The sequence below is a fragment of the Pristis pectinata genome, chromosome 4 (genome assembly GCF_009764475.1).
Source record: "Pristis pectinata isolate sPriPec2 chromosome 4, sPriPec2.1.pri, whole genome shotgun sequence".
NCBI lineage: Eukaryota > Metazoa > Chordata > Chondrichthyes > Rhinopristiformes > Pristidae > Pristis > Pristis pectinata.
The window spans coordinates 92,619,649-92,646,762 of record NC_067408.1 but is presented as its reverse complement, the minus strand read 5'-3'; the positions used below and the strand labels follow the sequence as shown (position 1 = coordinate 92,646,762).

The 27,114-nt window shown below is 40.8% G+C and overlaps 1 protein-coding gene across 1 annotated transcript in view; it reads right to left on the bottom strand.

Annotated features, from left to right (window-relative positions):
- Nucleotides 1-27,114, bottom strand: part of spag17 (sperm associated antigen 17) — a 176,148-nt gene that overhangs the window by 59,408 nt on the left and 89,626 nt on the right. The window contains exons 34-40 of the mRNA XM_052014463.1: nucleotides 26,157-26,295; nucleotides 17,908-18,062; nucleotides 10,773-10,964; nucleotides 9,503-9,624; nucleotides 8,574-8,704; nucleotides 6,247-6,380; nucleotides 2,047-2,220 (exon numbers count right to left, since the gene is read on the bottom strand). Coding sequence (XP_051870423.1) covers nucleotides 2,047-2,220; nucleotides 6,247-6,380; nucleotides 8,574-8,704; nucleotides 9,503-9,624; nucleotides 10,773-10,964; nucleotides 17,908-18,062; nucleotides 26,157-26,295 — 1,047 coding nt within the window. The remainder of the gene's footprint in view (nucleotides 1-2,046; nucleotides 2,221-6,246; nucleotides 6,381-8,573; nucleotides 8,705-9,502; nucleotides 9,625-10,772; nucleotides 10,965-17,907; nucleotides 18,063-26,156; nucleotides 26,296-27,114) is intronic.

Genomic DNA, 27,114 nt, shown 5'->3' with positions numbered 1-27,114 from the left:
TCATGAGCTTATTAGTAAATCAAACAAACTGCCTGTAAACTCTAGCAATTAAAGGGCTGCCTTCTTGGAGATTAGGATTTGCTGAGGATCCTCCACACCATCTAAATGATTAAATTTCAATTAAACAGTTTTGCGTGTTATCACTGTTGATATGTAAGAAACTCACTCACTAATTTTCATGTAGCAAGCTCCCACCAACACAAAATAATCCATTCCAGTGATGATGATTGAGAAGTTAACTTTGCCTTGTAACCCAAGACCTTCCATGTTGTTCTTTGAATAAGTGCCATGTTAACTTTTATCTCAGCTTGAGAAGGAAGCTGTTCAACCTCACCTAACAGCCAGCACCTTCAATAATATGCCCCATCCTCAGGACTAAACTGGAGTGACCTCCTAGATATTGTGGCTACAACTGAAATCCACCAAGTCTCATTCACAGCTGATGCTCTCAAAAAGTACTTGACCAGGCCACATTAAGGTGTGTCTGAAAGTAGTGTACTCTGTCAACAATTCTAGGTGGTCATGTTTTGCTGCACAACGTTGGCATTAAAAGATTGGTAATTGGTAAATTATTGTCCATGTACCCAGGTACAGTGAAAAACTGTTTTGCATGCCATCCATACAGATCATTCCAAACATAAGTACTTTGAGGTAGTACAAAGGGAAATGCAATAATAGAATGCAGAATAGAGTGTTACAGTTACGGTTTCAGAGAAAGTGCAGTGCAGGTAGACAAATAAGGTGCAAGGACCACAACGAGATAAATTGAGAGATCAAGACTTCATCTTTATCGGATCAAGGGTCTTATAACAGTGGAATAGAAGCTGCCCCTTCAGCTTTGCAGTGTGTGTTTTCAAGCTTTTGTATCTTTGGCTCGATGAAAGAGGGGAGAAGAGAGAACGACCGGGGAGGGAGATGTCCTCGATCATGTTGGCTGCTTTCCCGAGGCAGCAGGAAGTGTTGACAGAATCAGTGGAGGGTAGGCTGGTTTATGTGATAGACTAGGCTGTGTCTGCAATGATTCAGAAGCAGATTCTTTTCCTCCACCATCAGATTTCTGGACAGTCCATGAACCCATATATTCCTTTTCTTTTACACTACTTATTTATTTTTGTAATTTATAGTAATTTTATGCCTTTGCACTGTACTGCTGCCGCAAAACAACAAGTTTCACATCATACAAGCCAGTGATAATAAATCTGATTCTGAACTCTCTGCAATTTTTTGTGGTCTTGGGCAGGGCAGCTGCCATACTAAGTTGTGATGCATCCAGATAGGATGCTTTCTATGGTACATCTATAAAAATTGCTGAGGGTCAATGGGGGCATGCCATATTTCCTTAGCCTTTTGAGGAAGTAGGGCTCCTCTTTTCAAGCAAGGAATCTGCAAAGCTTTTACAGGTAAAGTCTGGCAGTGGGAGAGCAGTGGAAAATGTATGGTCTTATTTTACAAGCAGTGATGGTAATTAATTTACATTTTAAAAAAAAATAGTGTTAGGGATTAAATGGTGTTAAATGTATTCATGCTGAACACTTAATATTGCAAAAGATGTCTTCTTATTTAGCCTGTATTGCCAAAAGAGATTGGGACTTTGAACTGCCACTGTTTATTTGTCATCTACTTTCATTCTCCCCAGATGGTTCATCTTGAAGTACAGTGATACTACAAAACAGTGTAATTTTCCCTTCTTTTGCCTGCCGTTCTGCAACATTTCTACTGATTCATTATGAACTTTTGCTGAACATTATTTCACAAAATCAATAATGCTGCCTGTTCTATAAGCTGCTAAATGCTTTTATATCCAGAACTGTCCTGCTAATCTATGCAGTCTTCCTAATAATTAGCAAATCTTGCAGCACAGAAGTGTTCGTTTTGCCTGTAGTGGGAATTTGAAAGAGTTGGTCACATTCCTCTGCCTCATTCATGAATATTCATTTTTAAGTCTGACATACCTCTACAGAAATTTAACACCCTGGTGAGATTATTAAGCATTTCATTTTGTTCTGCAATTCTGCCATTCCCCTGAAAAATACTTGAATGAGATACCTTAAGGCAGGTCTGCATTTTCAGCCGCATTTCTGTGTTTATGGGCTCATATTGAAACAGTTGATGGACTTCCAGAACTGAGGGACACTTTAAGACAACAGGAGACGGGGTGTCCGCTTGTTGCACTTGCTGATCACAGAGCTCCATGCCAATAGGAGGCCCTGGAACCTTGCACTGAAAACATTAAGAACAAAAAGACACATCAGTAAGAGATATCAGACAGGTAAAAAAATTCTGCATCTGTCATCACTTCACCTTTTAAATTCTATTTAAAACAATCTCCATGTAAACATGTAGAAATTTTCACTAAAGTTCTGTAAACAAGCAGATGTACATTAAATTCTGAATCTGGGTCAGAAATCAAACTAACTTATTCTTCTAAAAAAAAGTGATTATTTACTTGCCCATGTCCAGCAGAAAGCCTGGGCGTGGTTAGTCATAGAGTTTGGAAACAGGCCATTTGTCTCACCACTTCTACACTGGCCAGAGCACCCATCTGTATTAATCCATCTTCCAGCACTTGGGCTGTAGCCTTCTATGCCTACAGTAAGTGCTCGTCTAGACACTTCTTAAATGTTGCCTCTGCACTGACAGCAGTGACTCTGCTTCCACTGCTCTTTCAGGCAGTGCATTCCAGGTACTTACTGCTCTCGGATGAAAAGGAACCCCTCTCAATCTCTTAGCCTTTACCTTAAATCTATGTCCTTTAGTTTGATCTACCTCTGATATGGGGAATATTTCCTGCAGTCTACCCTGTATATATACCCCTCATAATTTTATAAATTTCAACCGTCCCCTCTTAAGAACATAAAAAATAGGAGCAGGAGTAGGCCATCTGGCCTGTCAAGCCTGCTCCACCATTCAATAAGATCATAGCTGATCTGGTCGAGTACTCAGATCCACCTACCTGCTTGTTCCCCATAAATCCTTAATTCCCCTACTACGCAAAAATCAATCTAACTGTTTCTTAAATATATTTAGTGAGGTAGCTTCTACTGCCTCCCTGGGGCAAAGAATTCCACAGATTCACTACTCTCTGGGAAAAGCAGTTTCTCCTCATCTCCATTCCAAATCTATTCCCCTGAACCTGAAGCTATGTCCCCTAGTTCTAGTCTCACCTACCAGTGGAAACAACCCACCTACCTCTATCTGGTCTATCCCTTTCATAATTTTATATGTTTCTGTAAGATCTCCTCTTATTCTTCTAAATTCCAGTGAGTGTAGTCCCAGACGACTCAATCTTTCCTCAGAGGCAAACCCCCTCACCTCCATAATCAACATGGTGAACTTCCTCTGCACCACCTCCAAAGCTAGTACATCTTTCTTCAAGTAAGGAGACTAGAACTGCACGCAGTACTCCAGGTGCGGCCTCACCAGTACCCTGTACGGTTCCAGCATAACCTCCCTGCTCTTAAATTCAATTCCTCTAGTAATGAAGGCCAACATTCCATTTGCCTTCTTGATAACCTGTTGTACCTGCAAACCAACCTTTTGTGATTCATGCACAAGCACTCCTAAATCCCTCTGCACAATAGCATGCTGCAATCTTTCACCATTTAAATAATAATCTGATCTTCTACTTTTCCTTCCAAAGTGGATGACCTTGCATTTACCAACATTGTACTTCATCTGCCAGATCCTTGCCTACTCACTTAACCTGTCTGTATCCTCTGTGCAATTTGCTTTTCCACTCAATTTAGTGTCATCAGCAAACTTAGATAGGGTAACCTCCTCCGCTCCAGGGAAAACAGACCCAGCCTTTTCAGTCTCTCGTCATTACTGAAAAGCTCCATCCCAGGCAACATCCTGGTGAATCTCCTCTGCGCCTCTCCAGTGCTATCACATCTTTCCTAAAGTGTGATAACCAGAACGGCATGTGGTACTTCAGATGAGGTCTGGCCAATGTTCAATAAAGTTGGAGCATAATCTCCCTGCCTTGACTAATGAAGGCCAGCATCCCATAATCTGTTTTAACCATGTTATCTACCTTCAATGTCACCTTCAAGCATCTTTGAACTTGTGCAGTAAGGTCCCTTTATTGCTCAGTACTCCCTAGGACCCCTACCATTCATGATGGTTGTCCTAGCTACACGGATATTTCCAAAATAAATTACCTCACATTTATTTGGATCAAACTGCATCTGCCATTTCTCAGCCCATTTCACCAACACATTGATATCACCCTGTACCCTTAAGACAGTCCTCCACACTATCAACAACTCCAGTAATCTTTGTGTCACCTGCAAACTTACGGATCATGCCTCCTATTTAAAATAAAGAATGTGGATATCTAATTGATTGTAATTTTTTAAAGAACTATCTGGATCTAGATCCAAGACCAGAAGGGTTTTAGAGTGTAGGAGTGCTTCCTCAAGCTCTACAAGTATACCTTGGCATTTCCCTTCCATGGTGCTTCCCTCTCCAGCAACTTTTTAAACCTCAGATGCATTTCTTAATGCTAGGAACTGTTTTCCAAGCTCCCAAGATTAACCTGCATTGCTGCCTAGTTTTAACAGCCATGCAGTCAATTCCTTTTAGTTTCCAGACTGTCTTGATCAGGAAGTTAGTAAGGGCCATGGTAAAAAGACTCGGATGTTAAATTTGGCTGAGGCATCCTTATACTGTGTGCAATGGTGCTGCAGTTTGCTAGACTATTTAACCACATAGATTCATTTGGACCTCAGGAACCCACACAGTTGTAAATTAGCACAGATGCTGTTACCCTTAAAATGCTACTGTTTGTGAGCTAGGACAATGAATGACAGGTTGTTGTAGATACATCCATCAATATAATCGTAGCAATGTGTATGTCGATATCAATAAGGGATAAGAACTTCTTTATCAGAATAGACAATTGTCAAAAAAGGCTGAAGTCAGTTAACAGTATCTCATTGTTACCATTGCTAAGATAAGTTAAATCAGCAAATTGTTGGCCATAAAGGAATTAAAACCTGTAAAACAGCTAACTGGAATGAGTGAAGGACGGTGGAAGTAGACAAACTAAATGTCTTAGTTCATTCCATTGTGGTGGAAGGAATGGAGGCTGCCATTTAGTGAGACTGTTCTTGTGGTCCCAATTTTCTGAACGGTTTTCTGAACTGGTTCTTGATCAGGAATAGTTTGTTTCAAGCAATTGAAAGTGGACACGATGAGGTTGCTACCGATAACCTTCTAAACCAAAGATCATTTCCAAATTAGAAGCTGTTTATTTGGTTAGGTAGAAATGGCATATCTAGGAAAAGAACAGCCTGTGATGTGAAGTAGCCTGAGCCGAGTGTTTGGCTGACCTGGCTGTCGTGGTTTGAACTGGCTTGACTCAGGAAGAACAAAGAAAGTGACATGAGGCACGAGTCTGGTGGGAGAGTGATAAAATAATGCTGCTTGTAGCCTTGAGCCAGATCCAATGAGAAGTTGAAATGGCCTAGCCAGATGAGCCAGAGCCAACAAAATTGAAAGACACAGTTCAATCTGATAAGAAAGTGGATAAGAATGAAGGGTTTTGGGTGTAGAAATAGCAAAAACTCTGGAGAATAACCATCGCAGAAGTGGATGACCCTACGTTGGAAACAGAGATTACATCGGGATCAAGAGGAAAGCCTAACCAACCTGAATTCCTATATGCGGGTATCACCTATTCTACTCTTTGACTGTTTAGGGAGGGTCAGAGAAACCTAGTGAATGTGCGCACTGATATTTAGCTTTGTACAACTTGCATGTTTGTTTTTATTTGAACCAATAACGGTAATAGTCAGTTAATGCAGATTCCCTTTGTACCTAACCAATCATTGTCGTTGAATACCTGCAACAAAATGGATTAAAATTCACAGCAATTGGCACAAACAAAACCAACATGAATGCTTCTGTATCATCTCTCACAATGCACATCTATTAAGATGTTTGAGATCATATTTTAAATGCCACATAATTTTTGATACATTAATTATTCATAGTTTCCAAAATGCACAAGTAAACAAGTGCATAGAAACGTTAAAGAAAATCATGGCATTATACATTTTAGGATGCATACAGGGTGCAACTGAAATAAATATTTTAACACAAGTTTTTCATGTGAAGTTTCTTAAAAATTACTTAAGTACCAGTAAAGCTCTGTAAGAAGGAATTGTCAACAAAAATGACAAACAACAACCCAATCCTTCTTTTGTACTAAACGAATTTATTCTTTGAAAGAATTAGGGGTACCTCTTTTTGAGGAAATGTGTCCCACTTTCTTGATTGAAGGTTAGGTGGAATAATATTGGCCACATCTTTCTTAATTAACCAGCGTGATCCAACATCCCTGGTGGATGGCTTGAGAAAAGTAATACCCAAGACACCTGTTCATGGGAGAGATGATAAAAAGTAAAAGCCAAAAGAAATATTCCTTTAAATACTTACATTATTAAATGCCAAATAACTTTCAGACTATTTTGTGAGCACTAGAATATAATTAATTACTTTTACAAAGAAAATTCTTCTCACCATTGGCCATCCTAAGAAGATACAATAGTCTTGGTCATTTAGTTTCTTATAAGGATTATCAATGTCCATCTTGAATAACTCACAGGATTGTTTTCCTAATAATGCAATGATTCTGCCAGTATTGAAAATACTAATAAATATCACCTCTGTCTGAGACATGAAATGATATACTTTACAGGGGATCTAGGGAATTCACTCACTTTGGATTCATAACAAGACAGCAACAAGATGACACCATTACTTTTGAAGAAGCTTCTGGCTTTCCCAAAATGAAGGCATATCAGATGAAAGCCACATAGTTTTGCAAATTTCTGCAATCCTTCTTCAACAGGATTAGATTCCACTCCCTGAGTGCGTAGATTGTGTGTGACAATATGTAAAAAAAAAAACTTGTGCAATGATTTATCATTTATTGGATGTTGTGATGTATTGTAACTTCAGAGTTCCTCTCCAGTAAAACAATATCAATAGATGGCTTCTGGATTTCAAGTCCCACACCTGCTCCCAAGTGTTGCTGAAACAGCTGAAGAACTACAACAATGCATTTGCCTCTGCTAAAGTCTTTGCTGAGTAGAATATTGAGGTTTTAAGTCAATGTTTTCACTACTGTGATGTAATGGTTGTAGGTTTCTGTCTTTGTGTTCCAACAAGGCATATATGAAGATTAATGAGAAACATTTCACTGCTGCTTTGGAGGTTGAAGTACATGGAGAAGAGTATCAAAATACTCTGTTTAAAACATCTACCTTTGACATTCTGCCTTCATTTCTTTTCCTTCACAATATAAAGAATTACTCTTTCCATTACAGAACATATGCCAGACTTCTTTGCCCAGACACATTCATACCAATGAAAATTATCTGACTGAATAAGATAGAACAAAATAACTGCATACAACTCTGGTCTCCCTAAATAAAGGCACACATCTCTCTATTTAAATGCAACAAACTTTGAAAATAAACACAATAGTCCTATTCCTAGCTCAGTTCCCCCCACTATCCTCTCTCTAGGTTGCCTTAATGTGCTTTTTATTGTGCAGCCCAAGGACTGGTCATGAGATTAAGAGTGCACTCCTCATGTGGCAGTTTACTTCTTGACTTTAGTTCTTTTGAGCCTAACTTTGTCTCCAAAGTATCATCAGTGTGGTGCATTAAAGGAAGCACAGCAGTAATTGTGTCTCCCCTTCTGGCTGTAACACAATCAGTATGACAGCTATAGAGAGTGTGATTGAGTTAGTAATTCGAAGAGATGGGAGAAAATTGGGAAAGATTGCATAATTGGATTCTTAAACTATCAACTAGTGTGGGGGATGAAACCAGAAAACACTTTGTGGTTGGACTGGAAATCAAGGGGGAGCAGGGGTAACTGTAAGAGGCCATGGGGAAGAAATAAAGGGAATCAGACAAGCAATTTGGGGGTTAGGGTTCCTTCTTACCCACATGAATTTTCTAAAAAAGCATTAATCTGGTTGAATTTCTGCTTCAACCTCTGTTTTGTTGTAAAAGTTTTCAGAAAACTGGATACTAGCTGGTGAGAAATTAAATCAGGCTTCCAAATGCACTGATTTAAAAATAGTGGGATACTCCACCTCAACCGGCTGCAATTACACCAACCGATTCTTGCAAAAAAAGTGAGTTGGGTCACATTGAATGAGTATTAATTATTAAATCTAGACCTCGTCTTGCCTATTATGGGGAAGCTGCGATATGCCAGTTAGTACAAGTTCAGCAATTTAACATTTGTATGAAGAAATGTACTAAATTACTCTGGATTAGTCAAGAATAATGTAATGATTCATAAATACAAAGGGGGTACACATTGGAGAGAAGTCAAAACATGCAGAGGAAAAGCACTTCACAAATTTAAGGAAAGATAAATGATTATACTCAAGTGCTGTAGAAGCATAAATTAGCAAAGATTGTAAAAACATCTACTATCAAAATACTGAAACATTGCAGTCATTACTACTATTAAGTAAATCATAACAGTTTTGTAACTTTAACTGTGTTTCAGAACAAGACAAAAAAATTTAGCGTCTCTCTCGTGACCTGGATATTCTGGCAATTGTTCTTTCAAAACTGCAGTAGTTGAATTGGAGCATGCTCGATATATGTATTCTTCTACATCACTTGATTGTAGTAATTCAGTTCCTGAGCCATCAGCATGCAGAATAAACAATCTGTTAGATGAAACAAATCAATATTACATTATATATAGATTTCTGATTAAGTACTTAAAGGACAGTACAACTGCTGGTTATATGGTGACTCAGGCCCCAGGTACACAGATAGCCACTGTCAACATGATGAAATCACGTGTGCAGTCGCAATATTGTTGAATGATGCATCTAATTTACTTAACTGTGGGGAGGTGTCAATATGCAAAGAAAGTCATATGGCTTAATAAGTATTTCTAACAGCTAACAAGCATTGTTGTTGCAAATCCAGCAGTACATCACTAGGTTTATATCTTCAATAGATAACCAAAAGAAATGTCCAAGTGGGCAGATACTGGAGTCATATTCAGATTAATCACCAACAATCCATCAAGACCCAAAGATTCTTGGAGATTTTTAGTTAGTTTCCATTTTACATTTCCATCAAAGCAATAATGTCCTACATTTAAGATAGTCAACCAACTACTATCCAAAGATCATAAAAATTGAAAACAGCATTAAATTGGATCCATAACCTATTCAAACACTGAATGTAATAAAACTGTTGTACAGTTGGTAGATCAGTGTTATCTAACCCCACCTATATTGATGGCCCAACATGGATCTGTTTTGCAGACAACAGAAGAAAAGCTGCAGTGAAAAAAAGGCTTTGGAGCCAGATCTTCAATATTCACTATTGACCTTCACAGACAAAAGCTCTTGGTTTTAGACATTTAATGTATTTATTCTGTGTGTGGGTGCATCTCCATTATGCACTAACTGTCCTATATAATTCTTCTAACTAATAAAAATGTAACAAACCTTGGGGCATGTTTGGTATAGGTGATGGGTTCATGTTTAATCATTTGGTCTTTGAATAATGCATCTTCTCTCTTTTGTTCGTCATTGTGAATAGTAGTAAATATATTACCGTCTAACGTTACCTAATGCATAAAATAAACACGTTTGAATTATCCTTTTACCTCCATATGCCATACTATATATGAATTTGCAATAGTTACTGATAACAGAACACCTTTATTATACAATTGCTATTCCAAATAGAGCAGAACACCTTTATTATACAAATGTTATTCCATGTTTGGCAGAATCATTCATCATCTTAACTTCATCAATATCATCTTTAAACCTCTCTGCTTATTTTCTATTTTAAACCAAATCTTATTCATTCTTTACGTGTCCATTATTGATCTGCTTGACTTCTGTTTCCCAATGGCTTAAATTTTAAATTCTCAATGACATGTTTAAATCCGATCGTGAACTCACTTACTCCTTTATTGCTACATCTCACCAAAACTCTCTTGCTTTGAAATTCAGTTTTGTTATGCTCCTTTTCTCAGCATCATATTTTAAGCAGCTAAGTACGATAACCATTTCTGAGAAAGTTCAACTGGGCATTTTCATTGTTGGTCACCTGATACATTTTTCTGCTTCAAGGATACATGAGATAGCACATTCCCTGTGCAACTGTCCTTTTGGAACATTTTAGGGTAACCATGCAACATGCTGTCCTGGGGACACCTTGTTGGGTTTCTGGGACAACATAGCCTTACTCCTGCTGACTTGGGACGTTTAGGAGTTAATTAGACATTTATCAATGTAGCAACACTACCACCCCCCCACCCAAACCCACATTCAAACCATCATCCAAAGCCAGACTCTCCCTGATATACCCGATTCCCCCACTTATAATTTGTCTTCAGACGCTAAGCTTCCCCTCTGATTACATGGTCAGTAATTCCCCCATTCCCTTCTAATTACTCTTGCTCACTCTCCAATTTTGTCATGCAAAATTCTTGTTTGTCTAAATTTATTCTGGGGAAGTCTCAGAATATTTGACACTAATGTAAATAGAATGCTGCCATGACAACACACAAGACCTGTCTCCCTTTAATCACCTTTATAATGAAATAATTCTCCCTTGAATTGCTAGTTTATTCACTTTAGCACTTCTGTTGCTTTTACAAGAATTTCAGTCAGCTAGATGAGATGTTCATACTTCTTTAGTGAGAGCTGGGACATAAAATCTAGGGCGAGTTGGACACAGATTTTGAATTTTAAATTGCATCACCTGGAAATAATTTCCCTCAGGATCCATGACCTCACAGATGATCGGTGAGTTGTATTTCATAAAATAAGCACCAGGCTGATGTTCCATATTACTGATAGTAGGGTGTGTTGCAATATCATTATTAGTTCCCGATGTGTAAACAGCACATCCATCCTGGTCAATTAAAAGACTCCCTGCGCTTGCTGGAAAAACCTGAAATGTAAAAAAGTAAGCTCATTAACGTTTCAGCATTGAAAATAATTCGGATCAACCAGGAAACTTGGTTTTTCCAGTACATAAGGCACTAATTTACCCAAGAACAAAGGAGACTTCTTAGCCCTTCTAAACTGCCAATCCGTAAGAACATGGCTGATCTGTGACAGTCAGTGTTTGTACCAGACAAGAAAGAGCTGCCTAGACTAATCCCACATCCGTCAGCTGTTATTCTTACTCTCTGCCACTAAGCCAATTTTGGATCCAATTTCCTCCTCTTCCTTGTTATCTTATGGGCATAACTTTTTTGACCAGCTTGCCGGATGGGATCCTGTAAAAATCCATGCTTGGACTTCATCAAATGCACTGCTCACATCAAGCCCCATTGTTGCATCCTCAAATTAGTAAGGCACAACCTTCCCTTAATGAATCCATGCCAATATCTGTGTATTTCAGAATTAAGGTTTATAATATTTCTTAGGCCCTTAAGGAATATTAAGAAAGCAGGAAAGAACAGGAAATTAGGAGAGCCAAAATGAGCCCTTGACAAGAAGGATTAAGGAAAATCCAAAGACATTTTATACATACGTTATAAACATAAGGGTCGCTAGGAAGAAAGTGGGGCCACTCAAGGATAAAGGAGGGAATTTATGCCTGGAGTTAGATGTGGTGGGCGAGGTACTGAAATGAGTACTTCACATTGTTCTTCACCAAGGAGAAGGACATGGAGGATTGTGAGATCCGTGTGGGGATGCTAATAATCTAAAGGCATATTGAGCAAGGAGGAGGTGGTGTTGAGTCTATTGAAGAACATGAAGGTGGATAAGTCCCTAGGGCCTGATGGGATCTATCCCAGATTGTTGAGAGCGGCAAGAGAGGAGATTGCTGGGGCTTTGACAAAGATTTTTGTATCGCCTCTATCCACAGATGAGATCCCAGAGGACTGGAGAGTAGACAATGTTGTTGCTTTGTTTAAGGAGGGCAATAGGGAAAATCCAGGAAAATAAAAACCAGAAAAGCCGGTGAGCCTCACATCAGTGGTAGGGAAGCGAATGGAGAGGATTCTTAGGGATGGGATTAATGAGCATTTGGAAAATCATGGGCTTATTAGGGATAGTCAGTATTGCTTTGTGAGGGGCAGTGTCATGTCTTACAGACTTGTATGAGTTTTTGGAGGAGGTGACGAAGATGATTGAGAAGCGTAAGGCAATGGATGTTGTCTACATGGACTTTAGTAGAGCATTTGACAAGGTCCCTCATGGTAGGCTGATCCAGAAGATTAAGATGAATGGGATCCGTGATGACTTGGCAGTTTGGATTCAGAATTGGCTTGCCCATAGAAGACAGACGGTAGTGGTGGAAGGGTGTTATTCTGGATGGAGGTCCGTGACCAGTGGTGTTCTGCAGGGATGTGTTATTTGTGATATATGTAAATGACTTGAATGAAAATTTGGATAAGCTGATTAGTAAATTTATGGATGACACAAAAATTGGTGGAGTTGTGGACAGTGAAGAAGGTTGTCAAAGGATACAGCAGCACCTCACACTTATGAGGATTAAAATCCATCTGCCATTTCTTCACCCATATTTGTAACTGATGTGCAGAGGTATCTTGGGGTCCAAGTCCATAGCTCCCTGATAGGGTGGTAAAGAAGGCGTATGGCATGCTTTCCTTCATTGGGTATTCAGTGTAAGAGTCAGGAAGTCAATTTGCAGCTGTATAAAACTTTGGTGAGGTTACATTTGGAGTATTGTGTGAAATTCTGGTCACCTATTACAGGAAGGATGTGGAAGTTTGGAAAAGGTACAGAAGAGGTTTACTAGAATTCTGCCTGGATTAGAGGGTATGATTTATGAGAAAAAGTTGGACAAACTTGGGTTGTTTTCTCTGGAGCATCAGTAGCTGAGGGGAGACCTTACAGAAGTTTGTTATCCGGATGTTAGGATACAGAATGTTAGGATCGGGGATGAGGATGTTCGGATACCGAATGTTAGGATAGGGGATGAGGTCTACACGAACATGTCTAAGATAGTAGGTAGCGAAGATAGTAAGAAGGATGGACAGGTAGAAAGTCAGGATAATCTGCTGATCAATAGAGGTACAATAAAATCAATAGCAGATACCAGTCTAAACATACTATATTTAAATGCACGTAGCATCAGGAATAAAGTAGATGACCTAGTGGCACAACTACAGGTTAATAAATATGACATCGTTGCAATCACTGAGTCGTGGCTTCATGATGGATGTGATTGGGAACTGAATGTCAAGGGGTATACAGTATATAGGAAGGATAGGAGGGTAGGCAGAGGGGGAGGTGTGGCCATGATGGTTAGTAGCGATATAAAATCAATAGAAAGGAAGGACATTGGGTCAGAGGAGGTGGAATCCTTATGGGTGGAGCTGAGAAATAGCAAGGGTAAAAGAACAATAATAGCAGTCATATATAGGCCCCCAAACAGCAGTCAGGAAGTGGACCATAAGTTGCAGATTGAGATAGAAAAAGCATGTCAGAGTGACAATGTGAAGATAATTATGGGGGATTTTAACATGAAGGTGGACTGGGAAATGCAGCAAGGTGGTAGTACTCAGGAGAGTGAGTTTGTGGAATGTCTAAGGGATGTTTTTCTGGAGCAACTTATTGAGGAGCCCACCAGGGGATCGGCTGTTTTGGATTGGGTGCTGTGTAGTGAGCCCGAGGTGATTAGGGAACTAAAGGTAAAGGAACCACTGGGAACAAGTGATCACAATATGATTGAGTTTAGTTTCAAGTTTGAGAAGGAGAAGCTGATAACTGGTGTATCGATATTTCAGTGGAATAAGGGAAATTACAAAGGTATGAGAGATGAGTTGGCCCAAATTGATTGGAGGAGTAAGTTAGCTGAAGGGACGGCAGAGGAAAAATGGAAGAAATTTCTACAGGAAATAAGGACAATGCAGGAGAGATATATTCCAAGAAAAAAGAAGGTTTTGAATGGAAAAAAGGCACAGATGTGGATAACGAGGGAGGTGAAGGATAAAATAAAAGCAAAAGGGGCGGCGTACAAAGTAGCAAAAATTAGTGGGAAAACAGAAGATTGGAACGATTTTAAAAATCTGCAGAGAGAAACTAAGAAGGTCATTAGGAAAGCAAAGATGAGTTACGAAAGGAAGCTGGCGGACAACATTCGGAAGGATTCTAAGAGTTTTTTTAAATACATAAGGAATAAAAGAGAGACACGGGTTGACATAGGACCAATTGATAACGGTGCAGGAGGTATTATAATGGATGATAGTGAGATGGCAAGGGAATTGAATGAATATTTTGCATCGGTCTTCACCGTGGAGGACATAAGCAATGTGCCCATTAGTCAGGAGTCTCACGAATTGGAGCTGAGTTCAATTGAGATTAATAGGGAGAAGGTGCTTGGAAAACTAAAGGGGCTTAAGGCTGATAAGTCTCCCGGACCGGATGAGGTGCATCCCCGGGTTCTGAAGGAGGTGGCTGTGGAGATAGCGGAGGCGTTGGCGATTATTTTTCAGGAATCGATAGATTCTGGCATGGTTCCGGAGGACTGGAGGGTAGCGAATGTAGTTCCGTTGTATAAGAAAGGTGGGAGGCAGCACAAAGGCAATTACAGACCTATTAGTCTGACGTCAGTGGTGGGAAAATTATTGGAGTCTATCCTCAAGGAGGAGGTTACCGAATACCTAGAGGTGCAAGGCAAGATAGGACCTAGTCAACATGGTTTTGTGAAGGGGAGGTCCTGTCTGACCAACCTATTGGAGTTTTTTGAAGAAATCACAGGTAGGGTGGATAAGGGAGAGGCGGTAGATGTTGTGTATTTAGACTTTCAAAAGGCCTTCGATAAGGTGCCTCACAAGAGACTGATTAATAAGATGAGAGGTCATGGAATTATGGGCAGGGTAGCAAAATGGGTGGAGAATTGGCTGGTTGGCAGGAAGCAAAGGGTGGAAATAAAAGGATCTCGTTCTGGTTGGTTACCGGTTACTAGTGGTGTGCCGCAAGGGTCGGTGTTGGGGCCTCTCCTTTTTACCTTGTACATCAATGATTTGGATGATGGAATAAATGGTTGTGTGGCTAAGTTTGCGGATGACACCAAGATAAGTGGAGGAGTAGGGAGCATAGAGGAAATAGAAAGAATGCAGAGGGACCTAGACAGTTTAGGAGAATGGGCAAGGAAATGGCAGATGAGATTCAATGTTGAGAAATGTGCAGTTGTACACTTTGGAAGTAGAAATAAGCGGGTAGATTATTATCTAGAAGGAGAGAAGATTGATAGTGCGGTAGTACAAAGGGACTTGGGGGTACTCGTACAAGATACCTTAAAAGTTAACCACCAGGTTGGATCGGTGGTTAAGAAAGCGAATGCTATGTTGGCATTCATCTCGAGAGGTATAGTGTATAAAAGTAAGGACGTGTTGATGAGGCTCTACGCGGCGCTAGTGAGGCCTCATTTGGAATACTGTGCGCAGTTTTGGGCCCCGCATCTTAGGAAGGATGTGCTGACGTTGGAGAGGGTTCAGAGGAGATTTACGAGAATGATTCCAGGAATGAAAGGGCTTAAGTATGATGAGCGTTTGTCGGCTCTTGGACTGTACTCGCTGGAGTACAGAAGGATGAGAGGGGACCTCGTAGCGACATTTAAAATGTTGACAGGTAAGGATAGAGTAGATGTGGCTAGGCTGTTTCCCTTGGTGGGCGTGTCCAGGACCAGAGGGCACAATCTTAGAATTAGAGGGTACAGTTTCAAGACAGAGATGAGGAGAAGTTTCTTTACCCAGAGGGTGGTGAAATTGTGGAACTCCTTGCCACGCACAGCAGTGGAGGCCAGATCAGTGGGGGTATTCAAGGAGGAGATAGACAGATATCTAAATAGTCAGGGTATCAAGGGATATGGGGATAAGGCTGGCAAATGGGATTAGAATAGTTTTTTTTTCTCTCTCTTTTTTCCCACCCCATTTCTTTTTCCCTTTTCCTTGGAGCAGACTCGATGGGCCGAATGGCCTGCTTCTGCTCCCTTATCTTGTGATCTTGTGATAATAGGGTAGGCAGACAGAATCTTTTTCCCAGGGTAGAAATGTCAAATACTAGAGGGCATAGCTTTAAGGTGAGGGGGGAAAATTTAAGGGAGATATGTGGGGCAAGTTCTTTCACACAGAGAGTGGTAGGTGCCTGGTATGGGCTGCTGGTGGTACAGTGGAAGCAGATAAGATGGTGGTGTTTAAGAGGTTCTTAGATAGACACATGAATATGCAGGGAATGGAGGGATATGGATCATTGGTAAGCAGAAGAGATTTTGTTTCATATGGCATTATGTTTGGCACAAACATTGTGGGCCGAAGGGCCTGTTGCTGTGCTGTTCTATGTTCCCTTTGGAGTACAGAGTGCAATTCTGGTCACCCCATTACAAAAAGGATGTGGAGGCTTTGGAGAGGGTGCAGAAGTAGTTCATTAGGATACTGTCTGGATTAAAGAGTATTGGCTATATGGAGAGGCTGAACAAACTTGGATTGTTTTCTCTGGAGCGCTGGAGGCTGAGGGGAGACCTGATAGAGGTTTACAAGATAATGAGAGGCATAGATAAGGTAGATAGTCCAAATCTTTTTCCCACGACGAAATAACATATACTGGAGGACAAAGCTTTAAGGTGAAAGGGGGAAGTTTAAAGGAGGTGTGCAGGGAAGTTCTTTTTGCTTTGTTTTGCCTCATCCAATATTTTAAACATCCTCCTTAACTACATCATCAGCATCATCCCACTCTTCTATGAAGACAACTACAGAATATTCATTAAAAACACTGCCCACATCCACATCTCCACACATAGGTTGTAAACTTTATCCAGAATTAGCCCTTACCTTAGCTCAATTATCCTCTTGCATGTCATGTACTTATGATAAAATCTGTTGACTTCCTTCAATTTTGTTTGCAAGTATTTTCCTATAGGCTCTCTTTGCTTTCCAAATTCCTCTTTTAATTTCACCCCTATGCTTTCTGTACTCTTCTAGAGTTTTCTGCTGCATTAAGTTTTTGGTGTCTCACGTAAACTCATGAACGTACCTTGTCAGCCAGGGACTCTAGGTTTGGTAGTCCCAACATTTTTTTATGGAAAAATTGGCAATCAACACTGTACATGTAAACAACCTTCCCTTCAATAGGGGAAGTCATACAAAATATCGGATTATTAGTAATCCTTTAAATCTAGCTGATTTGATTGGCAAGCAACTGTAAGTACTGATGATACCACATGCAGCACTAAATGCAGTCAGTTTCCTAATAACATTTGCAAAGAAGTCTTGAATTATGTGGGGTAGAAAATAGGAGAAAGGCAACCTATTAAATGGCAATAGCCTGCAAATTCACTGTACTCCTGCTGGCAGTTTTGCAAAGCAACCTGAAACATCTGGCAGGTTGGCTAGTGCATATGCCCATGCAGGAACCATTACTAATGCTGTGAACGGTGCATTTTTGGTGTGGACTGTTTGTAAGTGTGACACTCTGAAAGTAGGATGTTTAGGCACCACAACACAGTGATTGTGCTCCCAATGAAGTTCTAGGTGATAATCTTTGTCATTTCCGTTCTTCTATTTATATTATTTCAGTCATATTAGAACAGTCTGAATGGATAAAGGCAATAAAAAAAATGTAAATGTGATCATCTTGATTTCAGCCATGACTCCACACAATGCGTGGAATTTAGTGAGCAACTTTTTTGACAGTAAATCCTATCCATTTTTTCAACTAATGAGGAAAAAATAAACCACATCACTTGGTGTTGCAGATTAACTCAGAATTAAAGATGAAAGGTAATCATGAAATAACAACTGCTGTGTACATTACCACAGCCTGTCCTTAGAGTTTAAATTACCTTTATATTTGCTTAAAAAATCACTGTTTTGGTTTAATACTCATATTAAAAATTGAAATCAAAATTGTGTTACCTGGTACATGCCTTGTGGCTTAGCAATGATGGTTGTACTGTTTCCAAATACTGCACAGCATGTGCAGTCATCCCAGTTCATTAAAACAGTGGCAAATCCCACGCACTCCACCTTTATGCACTTAATATACCTAGTCACCTTTTCTGGGATGACCTCTGTGAACACATTTAATTGGTTAATTGTATTCAAACATAAAGTCAGAAATCAGAATTTTATATTTGTTGAAAATCTCATGGGATTACAGGAAGGAGATTATTCTCTTTTGGGGATGGATTTCCAGCAGGCTAGAGCTTTTGCTTCCATTTTTGAATCTGCCCTGGCCGAGTACGTGCCTAATTTTATGGGATATGAAGCATTCCAGTGGGATTCTGGAATTTAATGTCCTCCATAATCTTACTCTCACATATGTTGCACTGGCAAAATCATTGAATTTCTTTTTGTATTAATTGAGGGCTGATGCCAGTATATTGTGTCTTTGGCACTTCTGTACTTGCCAAGATCACTGTAGTTTGTGGGTGTTCTTGCAGCTTCTGCTATTCCCTCCCTGACCTGGTTCACCAAAACCCTGAGGGAGTATCAGAAAGGCAGGGGAAAGATTATTTATTGATTGAAGCAACAAAGGTATAGGCAAGTGAGCAGAGTAAAATTAAGCTATCAGGCTGTGAACATTTGGGAGGTGAATCCCAGCCTTAAGTACACTTTTTGAGAACATGGAACACTATAGCACAGTTCAGGCCCTTCGGCCCACAACATTGTGCCGACATTTTATCCTGCTCTAAGATCCATCTAACCCTTCCCTCCCCTATTTTTCTATCATTCATGTCCATCTAAGAGTCTCTTAAACGTCCCTAATGTACCTGCCCCCACCACCTCTGCCGGCAGTGTGTTCCACGCACCCACCACTCTCTGTGTAAAAAACTTACCCCTGACATCCCCCTTATACTTTCCTCCAATCACCTTAAAATTATGTCCCCTTGTGTTAGCCATTCTCGCCCTGCAAAAAAGTCTCTGACTGTCCACTTGATCTATGCCTCTTACCATCTTGTACCCCTCTATCAAGTCACCTTTCATCCTCCTTCTCTCCAAAGAGAAAAGCCCAAGCTCACTCAACCTATCCTCATAGGACATGCTCTCCAATCCAGGATACATCCTGGTAAATCGCCTCTGTACCCTCTTTAAAGCTTCCACATCCTTTCTAGAATGAGGCAACCAGAACTGAACACAACACTCCAAGTGTGGTCTGACCAGAGTTCTATAGAGCTGCAACAGCACCTCGTGGCTCTTGTACTCAATACCCCGACTAATGAAGGCCAACACTCCATACTCTTTCTTAACAACCCTTCTGACCTGTGTGACAACCTTGAGGGATCCATGGACGTGGACCCCAAGATCCATCTGTTCCTCCACACTGCTAAGAGTTCTGCCATTAACCTTGTATTCTGCCTTCGAATTCGATCTCCCAAAGTGTATCACTTCACACTTATCCGGGTTGAACTCCATTTGCCACTTCTCAGCCCAGCTCTGCATTCTATCGATATCCTGTTGTAATCTACAACAACCTTCTACACTATCCACAACACCACCAACCTTTGTATCATCAGCAAACTTACTAACCCACCTTTCCACATCCTCATCCAAGTCATTTATAAAAATCACAAAAGGCAGGGGTCCCAGAACAGATCCCTGCGGAACACCACTGGTCACTGACCTCTAGGCAAAATATGCTCCATCTACCACCACCCTCTGTCTTCTATGGGCAAGCCAATTCTGAACCCACACAGCAAGTCTCCCTGGATCCCATGCCTCCTGACATTCTGAATAAGCCTTTCATGAGGAATCTTATCAAACACCTTACTAAAATCCATGTATACCACATCCATTGCTCCACCTTCATCAATGTGCTTTGTCACATCCTCAAAGAATTCAATCAGGCTTGTGAGGCACGACCTGCCCCTCACAAAGCCATGCAGACTGTCCCTTTTCAGCCTATGCTTCTCTAAATGCCCATAAATCCTGTCTCTAAGAACCTTCTCCAGTAATTGGCCCACCACTAAAGTAAGACTCACTGGTCTGTAATTTCCAGGGTTATCCCTACTCCCTTTCTTAAACAAAGGAAGAGCATTTGCCACACTCCAATCATCTGGCACTACTCCTGTGGCCAGTGAGGACCACAAAGATAGTCACCAAAGGTGCAGCCATCTCTTCCCTAGCTTTCTGTAATAACCTTGGATATATCCCATCTGGCCCCGGTGACTTATCTATCCTAATGTTTTTCAATAGTTTCAGCACATCTTCTTTCCTCATATCGACATGCCCTAGCATATCAGTCTGTCGTTCGCCATCCTCACAAACGTCAAGGTGTCTCTCTCTCTGGTGAATACCGAAGCAAAGTATTCATTAAGGACCACCCCTATCTCTTCCGACTCCAGGCACGTTTCCTCTTTTATTCCTGGTCGGTCCTACCCTCACTCTAGTCATCCTCCTATTCTTCACATATGTGTAGAATGCCTTGGGGTTTTCCTTGATTCTACTCATCAAGGACTTCTCATGGCCCCTTCTAACTCTCCTAAGTCCATTCTTAAGCTCCTTCCTGGCTACCATGTAACTCTCCAGAGCCCTGTCTGATCCATGCTCTCTAAACCTTGGGCGTTTCTTTCTTCCTCTTGACAAGATATTCTACATCTCGTGTCAACCACGGTTCCTTCACTCTACCATCCTTACCCTGCCTCAATGGGACAAACTTATCTAGAGCCCCATGCAAATATTCCTTAAGCAGCCTCCACATATCCGCTGTGCACTTCGCCAACAACATGTTCCCAATTTACACTAAGTTGCTGCCTAGTAGCATCATAATTCCCCCTCTCCCAGTTAAATACTTGCCCATATCGTCTGCTCCTATCCCTCTCCAAGGCTATGGTAAAGGTCAAGGAGTTATGGTCACTATCTCCAAAATGTTCTCCCACCAAGAGATCTGAAACCTGATCAGGCTCATTGCCTAGTACCAGGTCCAGTATAGCCTCTCCTCTAGTCGGCCTGTCCACATACCGTGTCAGGAATCCTTCCTGTACACACCTAACAAACTCTGCCCCATCTATCCCTTTTACACTAAGGAGGTGCCAGTCAATATTACGTAAGTTGAAATCACCCATGATAACAACCTTGTTATTTTTGTACCTCTCCAAAATCTGCCTCCCGATCTGCTCCTCATTATCTCTGTTGCTATTGGGGGTCTGTAAAATACTCCCAATAGAGTGATCACTCCCTTTCTGTTTGACTTCCACCCACACTGACTCAGTGGACAATTCCTCCAGGACATCCTCCCTTTCTACAGCTGTGACACTGTCCCTGATCAGCAAAGCCACTCCCCCCACTCCCCTACCTCTTTTACCTCTGCCCCTGTCCCTTTTGAAACATCTAAACCCCAGAATATCCAGCAGCCGTTCTTGCCCTTGTGACAGTCAAGCCTCTGTGATAGCCACCACATTGTAGTTCCATGTACTTACCCATGCTCTAAATTCATCACCCTTGTTCCTGATACTTCTCGCATTAAAGTAGACACACTTCAGCCCATCCAACTGACTGCAATTTTGCTCTTTCAACTGCCTATCCTTCCTCACAGTCTTTCTACACTCTGCATCTATTTGTATAGTAAATGAACCAAGCTCTGACCTATCACTCTGGTTCCCATCCCCCTGCCATACTAGTTTAAACCCTCCCCAACAGTTCTAGCAAACCTGCCCTCAAGAATATTGGTCCCCCTCCAGTTCAGTTGTAACCAGTCCCTTTTGTACAGGTCATACCTTCCCCAGAAGAGATCCCAATGATCAACAAATCTGAAACCCTGCCCCCTGCACCAATCTGTCAGCCACGCATTCATCTGCCAAATCTTCCCTCACTGGCACGTGGCACAGGCAGCAATCCAGAGATTACTACCCTTGAGGTCCTGCTTTTCAGCTTCCTACCTAACTCCCTAAATTCCCTTTTCAGAACCTCATCTCTTTTCCTACCTATGTCATTTGTACCAATATGTACCACGATCTCCGGCTGTTCATCCTCCCTGTTCAGAATGCTGTGGACCCTATCCAAGACGTCCCTGACCCTAGCACCAGGGAGGCAACATGCCATTCAGAGTAACTCTGAAAATAGTCCTAAAGTCTTCTGAGTGGAGTCAGCACTGGCACTCACTGCCCACATTCTCCATTCCTCCCAAATTACTTTTTCCAGATCTGAAAGGCTAAATCCTGCTGCTCAGATGAAGTGGCCCTGTGTACTGACAGATTTTAAAATAATGTAATCAGTTGATGTGAGCGGACCAGAGTGAACCCTGCTCATGAAACTCTTCTTAAAGCCTTTGGCTGATACCAAACTGTGCTCCCAGTTGCCAACATAATGTCTCTAATGGTCAGAAACATGCAAAAACTAGAAATGAAATAAAATTTTAATGTCATATTACATGAAAAATCAATTGAAAATTTCAAAACATTTTTAAATTACGAAATACATTAAATTAAACAACAACTTATTCTTACTTTTCTTCCTCGTGGCCCTACAATTTATGTTCAAATGAATAGACTTGTGGATCCTGTTCAACATCTAAACAAGTACAGGGACTAAGATAAGCACCCCTCATCCCCAGGCACAAATACTGAATCCAAAGGCAGAGCACAACCTGGAAACTACCAGAAGAACTGGGCACAAGTCTGAAACATTGCCTTTGCCTGGGAGTCCCGAAACTTGTTGGCACTTATCCTGAGAAGTCCCAGTACTTCCACTCAAACCCACCAGCAGAGTCGAGCAAAATTCATGCCTCCATGTGGCAGGGTGTTAGGTTGCCAGATTCCCAACACAATTGGAAAGCAGGACAGTCAATCAAGTCTTAATGAGGACTGGGAATTAAAATTGCTGATAACATCATAGTAGTCATCTCACCCCACCCCACCCCAACCAGTTCATGGCAGAGTTAAAATTACTGCTTAAACATTTTAATTAATCACAAATAGGAGTTGGCTAGAGTAGACTGGGAACACAGGCTATATTGGTGGGACAGTTGAAGAACAGTGGTGGTTAACAAAAGTATATTCCAGTTAAAAGCAAGGACAGTAATGGTGGGGAGACCCAGCCTTGGATGACCAAGGAAATAAAAGAAGGCATCAAGCTAAAAGCTCATGCATACAAAGTCGCCAAGAGTAGTGGGAAACTGGAAGATAGGCTAAAACTTTAAAAAACAACGAAGAACACGAAGCAAGCAATAAAGAAAGGGAAGATAGATTATGAAAGTAAACTAGCACAGAATATAAAAACAGATAGTAAAAGTTTTGATAAGTATATAAAGCGGAAAGAGTGGCTACAGTGATCATAGGTCCCTTGGAAGATGAGAAGGGGGAATTAATATTGAATAATATGGAAATGGCCAAGACCTTGAACGACTATTTTGTGTTGGTCTTCATGGTGGAGGACATGTCTAACATGCCACAGAGAGATGTTATGGATGCGATGGGAGGTGAGGACCTCGAAACAATCATTGTCACTAAAGAGGTAGTGATGAGCAAACTAGTGGGCCTAAAGGTAGACAAGTCCCTTGCTCCTGATGGGATGCATCCCAGAGTACTGAAAGGAATGGCAGAAGTTATAGTTGATGCATTTGTGATAATTTACCAAAATTCTCTGGACTCTGGGCAGGTCCTGGCGGATTGGAAGACAGCAAATGTCACGCCACTCACACCACATTGAAAAAAAGGATGTAAGCAAAAGGCAGGTAACTATAGGCCAGTTAGCTTAATGTCTGTAGGCAGGAAAATGCTTGAAGCTGTCATTAAGGAAGAAGTAGCGAGACATCTGGATAGAAGTGGTTCCATCGGGCAGACACAGCATAGATTCAGGAAGGGCAGGTCCTGTTTGACAAACTTACTGGAGTTCTTTGAGGATATAATGACCACAGTGGATACAGGGGAACAGGTGGATGTTGTATATTTGGATTTCCAGAAGGCATTTGATAAAGTGCCACATAAAAGACTTATCTATAAGATAAGGATGCATGGAATTGGGGGTAATGTATTAGCATGGATAAAGGTTTGGTTAACCAATAGAAGGTGGAAAGTCAGGATAAATGGGTATTTACCTGGTTGGCAATCAGTGGAGAACAGAGTGCAGCAGGGGTCGGTGCTGGGCCCGCAACTGTTCACGATACACATTAATGATTTGGAAGAAGGGACCAAGTGTAGCATATCCAAGTTTGCTGATGACACTAAATTTGAGTGGAAAAGCAAATTGTGCAGAGGATGCGGAGTGTCTGCAGAGAGATATAGATAAGTTAAGTGAGTGAGCAAGGGTCTGGCAGATGGAGTACAATGTTGGTAATGATAAAGAGGTCATCCACTTTGGAAGGAAAAATAGAAGATAAGATTATTATTAAGATGGTGCAAGACTGCAGCATACTGTTGTGCAGAGGGACTTGGGAGTGCTTGTGTATGAATCACAAAAGGTTGGTCTGCAGATGCAACAGGTTATCAAGGCGGCAAATGGAATGTTTGCCTCTATTGCTAGAGGGATTGACTTGAAGAGCAGTGAGGTTATGTTGCAACTGTACAGGGTACTGATGAGGCCACACCTGGACTACTGCGTGCAGTTCTGGTCTCCTTACTTGAGGAAGGATATACTGGCTTTGGAGGCGGTGCAGAGGAGATTCACCATGTTGATTCCGGAGATGAGGGGGTTCACTTATGAAGAGAGATTGAGTCGCCTGGGACTACACTCACTGGAATTTAGAAGAATAAGAGGAGATCTTATAGAAACATATAAATTATGAAAGGGATAGATAAGATAGAGGCAGGAAAGTTGTTTCCATTGGTAGGTGAGACTACAACCAGGGTCATAGCCTCAAAATTCAGGATGGAGATAAGGAGAAACTGCTTTTCCCAGAGAGTAGTGAATCTGTGGAATTCTCTGCCTCATTAAATATATTTAAGACATAGTTAGATTTTTGCATAGTAGGAGAATTAAGGGTTATAGGGAAATGAAAGGTAGGTGGAGCTGAATCCACAAGCAGATCACCCATGATCTTATTGAATGGCAGAGTAGGCTTGAATGGCCAGATGGCCTATCTCTGCTCCAATTTCTTATGTTCTTATGTATCTGAATAAACCAGAAGTTGCCAACAAGGCACAGATGTTTGATTGGATAAATTCAGCTTGGTGACAGAGACAGAGGGCGATGGTGCAAGATTGTTTTTGTGATTGGAAGCCTGTGACCAGTGGTGTACCTCAGAGATCAGTGCGGGGACTCTTGCAGCTTGTTATATTTATTAACAATCTGGATACTAATGTAGATGGTATGATGTAAGTTCATAGGTGGCCTGAAAATTGGTGGTGTTATTCATTGTGAGGAGAAAAAAAATGATATTGAAGAGCTTGTAAAATGTGCAAAGGAAAGGCAGATGGAATTTAATCCTGGAAAATGTAAGATGATACACTTTGGGGGGAATAACAAGGATAGGATATACAGAGTGAATATCAGAGATATCTGCACCTCTCCAAATCTGCCTCTGGATCATACCTGAATTTAATCATATTGCAACTAACCAAAGTGACTTCAGTTGCCTCCCTACTTCTCTCTGCCTCTCCTTATTTCCTTCCTTATTTAGCATACTCTTTAAAATCTACTGCCTTGACCCAAAGAAAATACTGCAGATAATGAATACCATCACTTTTGTCATTCAGTCCATCCAGACCTTTTTTTCTTTCCCATTTCCCTCTTTCCCTGCAACTAGTTTTACCTCAAAATTTTCCCAATTCTAATAAAATGTCATGTTAATTCTGCTTCTCTTTCCACAGATGCTACCTGACCTGAGAATTTCCAGCATTTTCTGTATTGATTTGACTAAGTTGTTGGTCATCTGTCCTCGTATCTTTTAACATTGTTCAATGCCATATTTTATTTGATAATGGTCTTGTGAAGCCACTTGTGATGTTTTGCTGAATTAAAGGCACCACATAACCATTCATTATTGTTGTTCTTGCATGAGATAATATTTTGCTTCCTGATGGAGATCTGAAGCATTCTTGGACAAGCGCATCCCCAGCTTTCCTTATAAACACCTGAGCAGTTGGATTTCATAACATACACTACAGTATAGCATAAATGCATAGTTATGTAGTCATGCATGCTATATTAATATGTCAATTGGTTATAAATGCAAATCAAATTTCTTGTGAATCGAAATAAGCAGTTAAATAGGCAACCCTTATTTTTACCAGTTCCATCTTGTAGCTCGTCATCTGGGATTGAGATATCCTGAAAAAATGTTGTAATCCTGGTTCCATCAGCATGTTCCACCATGGTATTGTCACTCCCAAACACAGTAATTACCTTGTCCTGTCTTGTAATCATTATCTGTATAGCAACATATATTTACTTTGTTAAGTGAATTCACACGTCCTGCTGCCATTTTCCTATAGTATAAACAAAGCATTCATCTGTATTTCTGCCTTCCTGTTGCCACTAGATTCAAGAGGTTAAGGATGCCAGATATATCCAGTAAAAGCTCAAATAACTGCTGTTTCATTAATTGGTAGGCTCAAATTACTGGCACTTTAGAGGGAGCAGCTGCAGGGACAGCACTGAGGAAGCTCGTGTGCTGACTTCAGGACAATACTAAGGGGATGCACAGGAAGACATTGGGTTAACTGGATATAAGATAAGATATCGTTATTAGCCACATGTGCATGGAAACACACAGTGAAATGCACCTTTTGCGTAGAGTGTTCTGGGGGCAGCCTGCAAGTGTCGCCATGCTTCCAGCACCAACATAGCATGCCCACAACTTCCTAACCTATACGTCTTTGGAATGTGGGAGGAAACCTACGCAGACATGGGGAGAATGTACAAACTCCTTACAGACAGTGGCTGGAAATGAACCCGGGTTGCTGGTGCTGTGACAGCATTATGCTAACTGCTACACTACCATGCTTGCCCTTTATATTTGTTTAACTGGCACCTGTCAACTTTGGCACATAGTGGATAACTGATCTTTTACTCCACTAGATTCCAAAAGTCTATTAAAATTAATCAGAATTTAACATTTTCTTAATATAATGGAGATTTCAGAACTATCTTCTTGTAATATCAAAAATTAAATTCACTAAACATGCTACAGACGTAGAATTTAAATAAGCAATATATTGATTTTACCTTAAAACAATAGAGAAATAA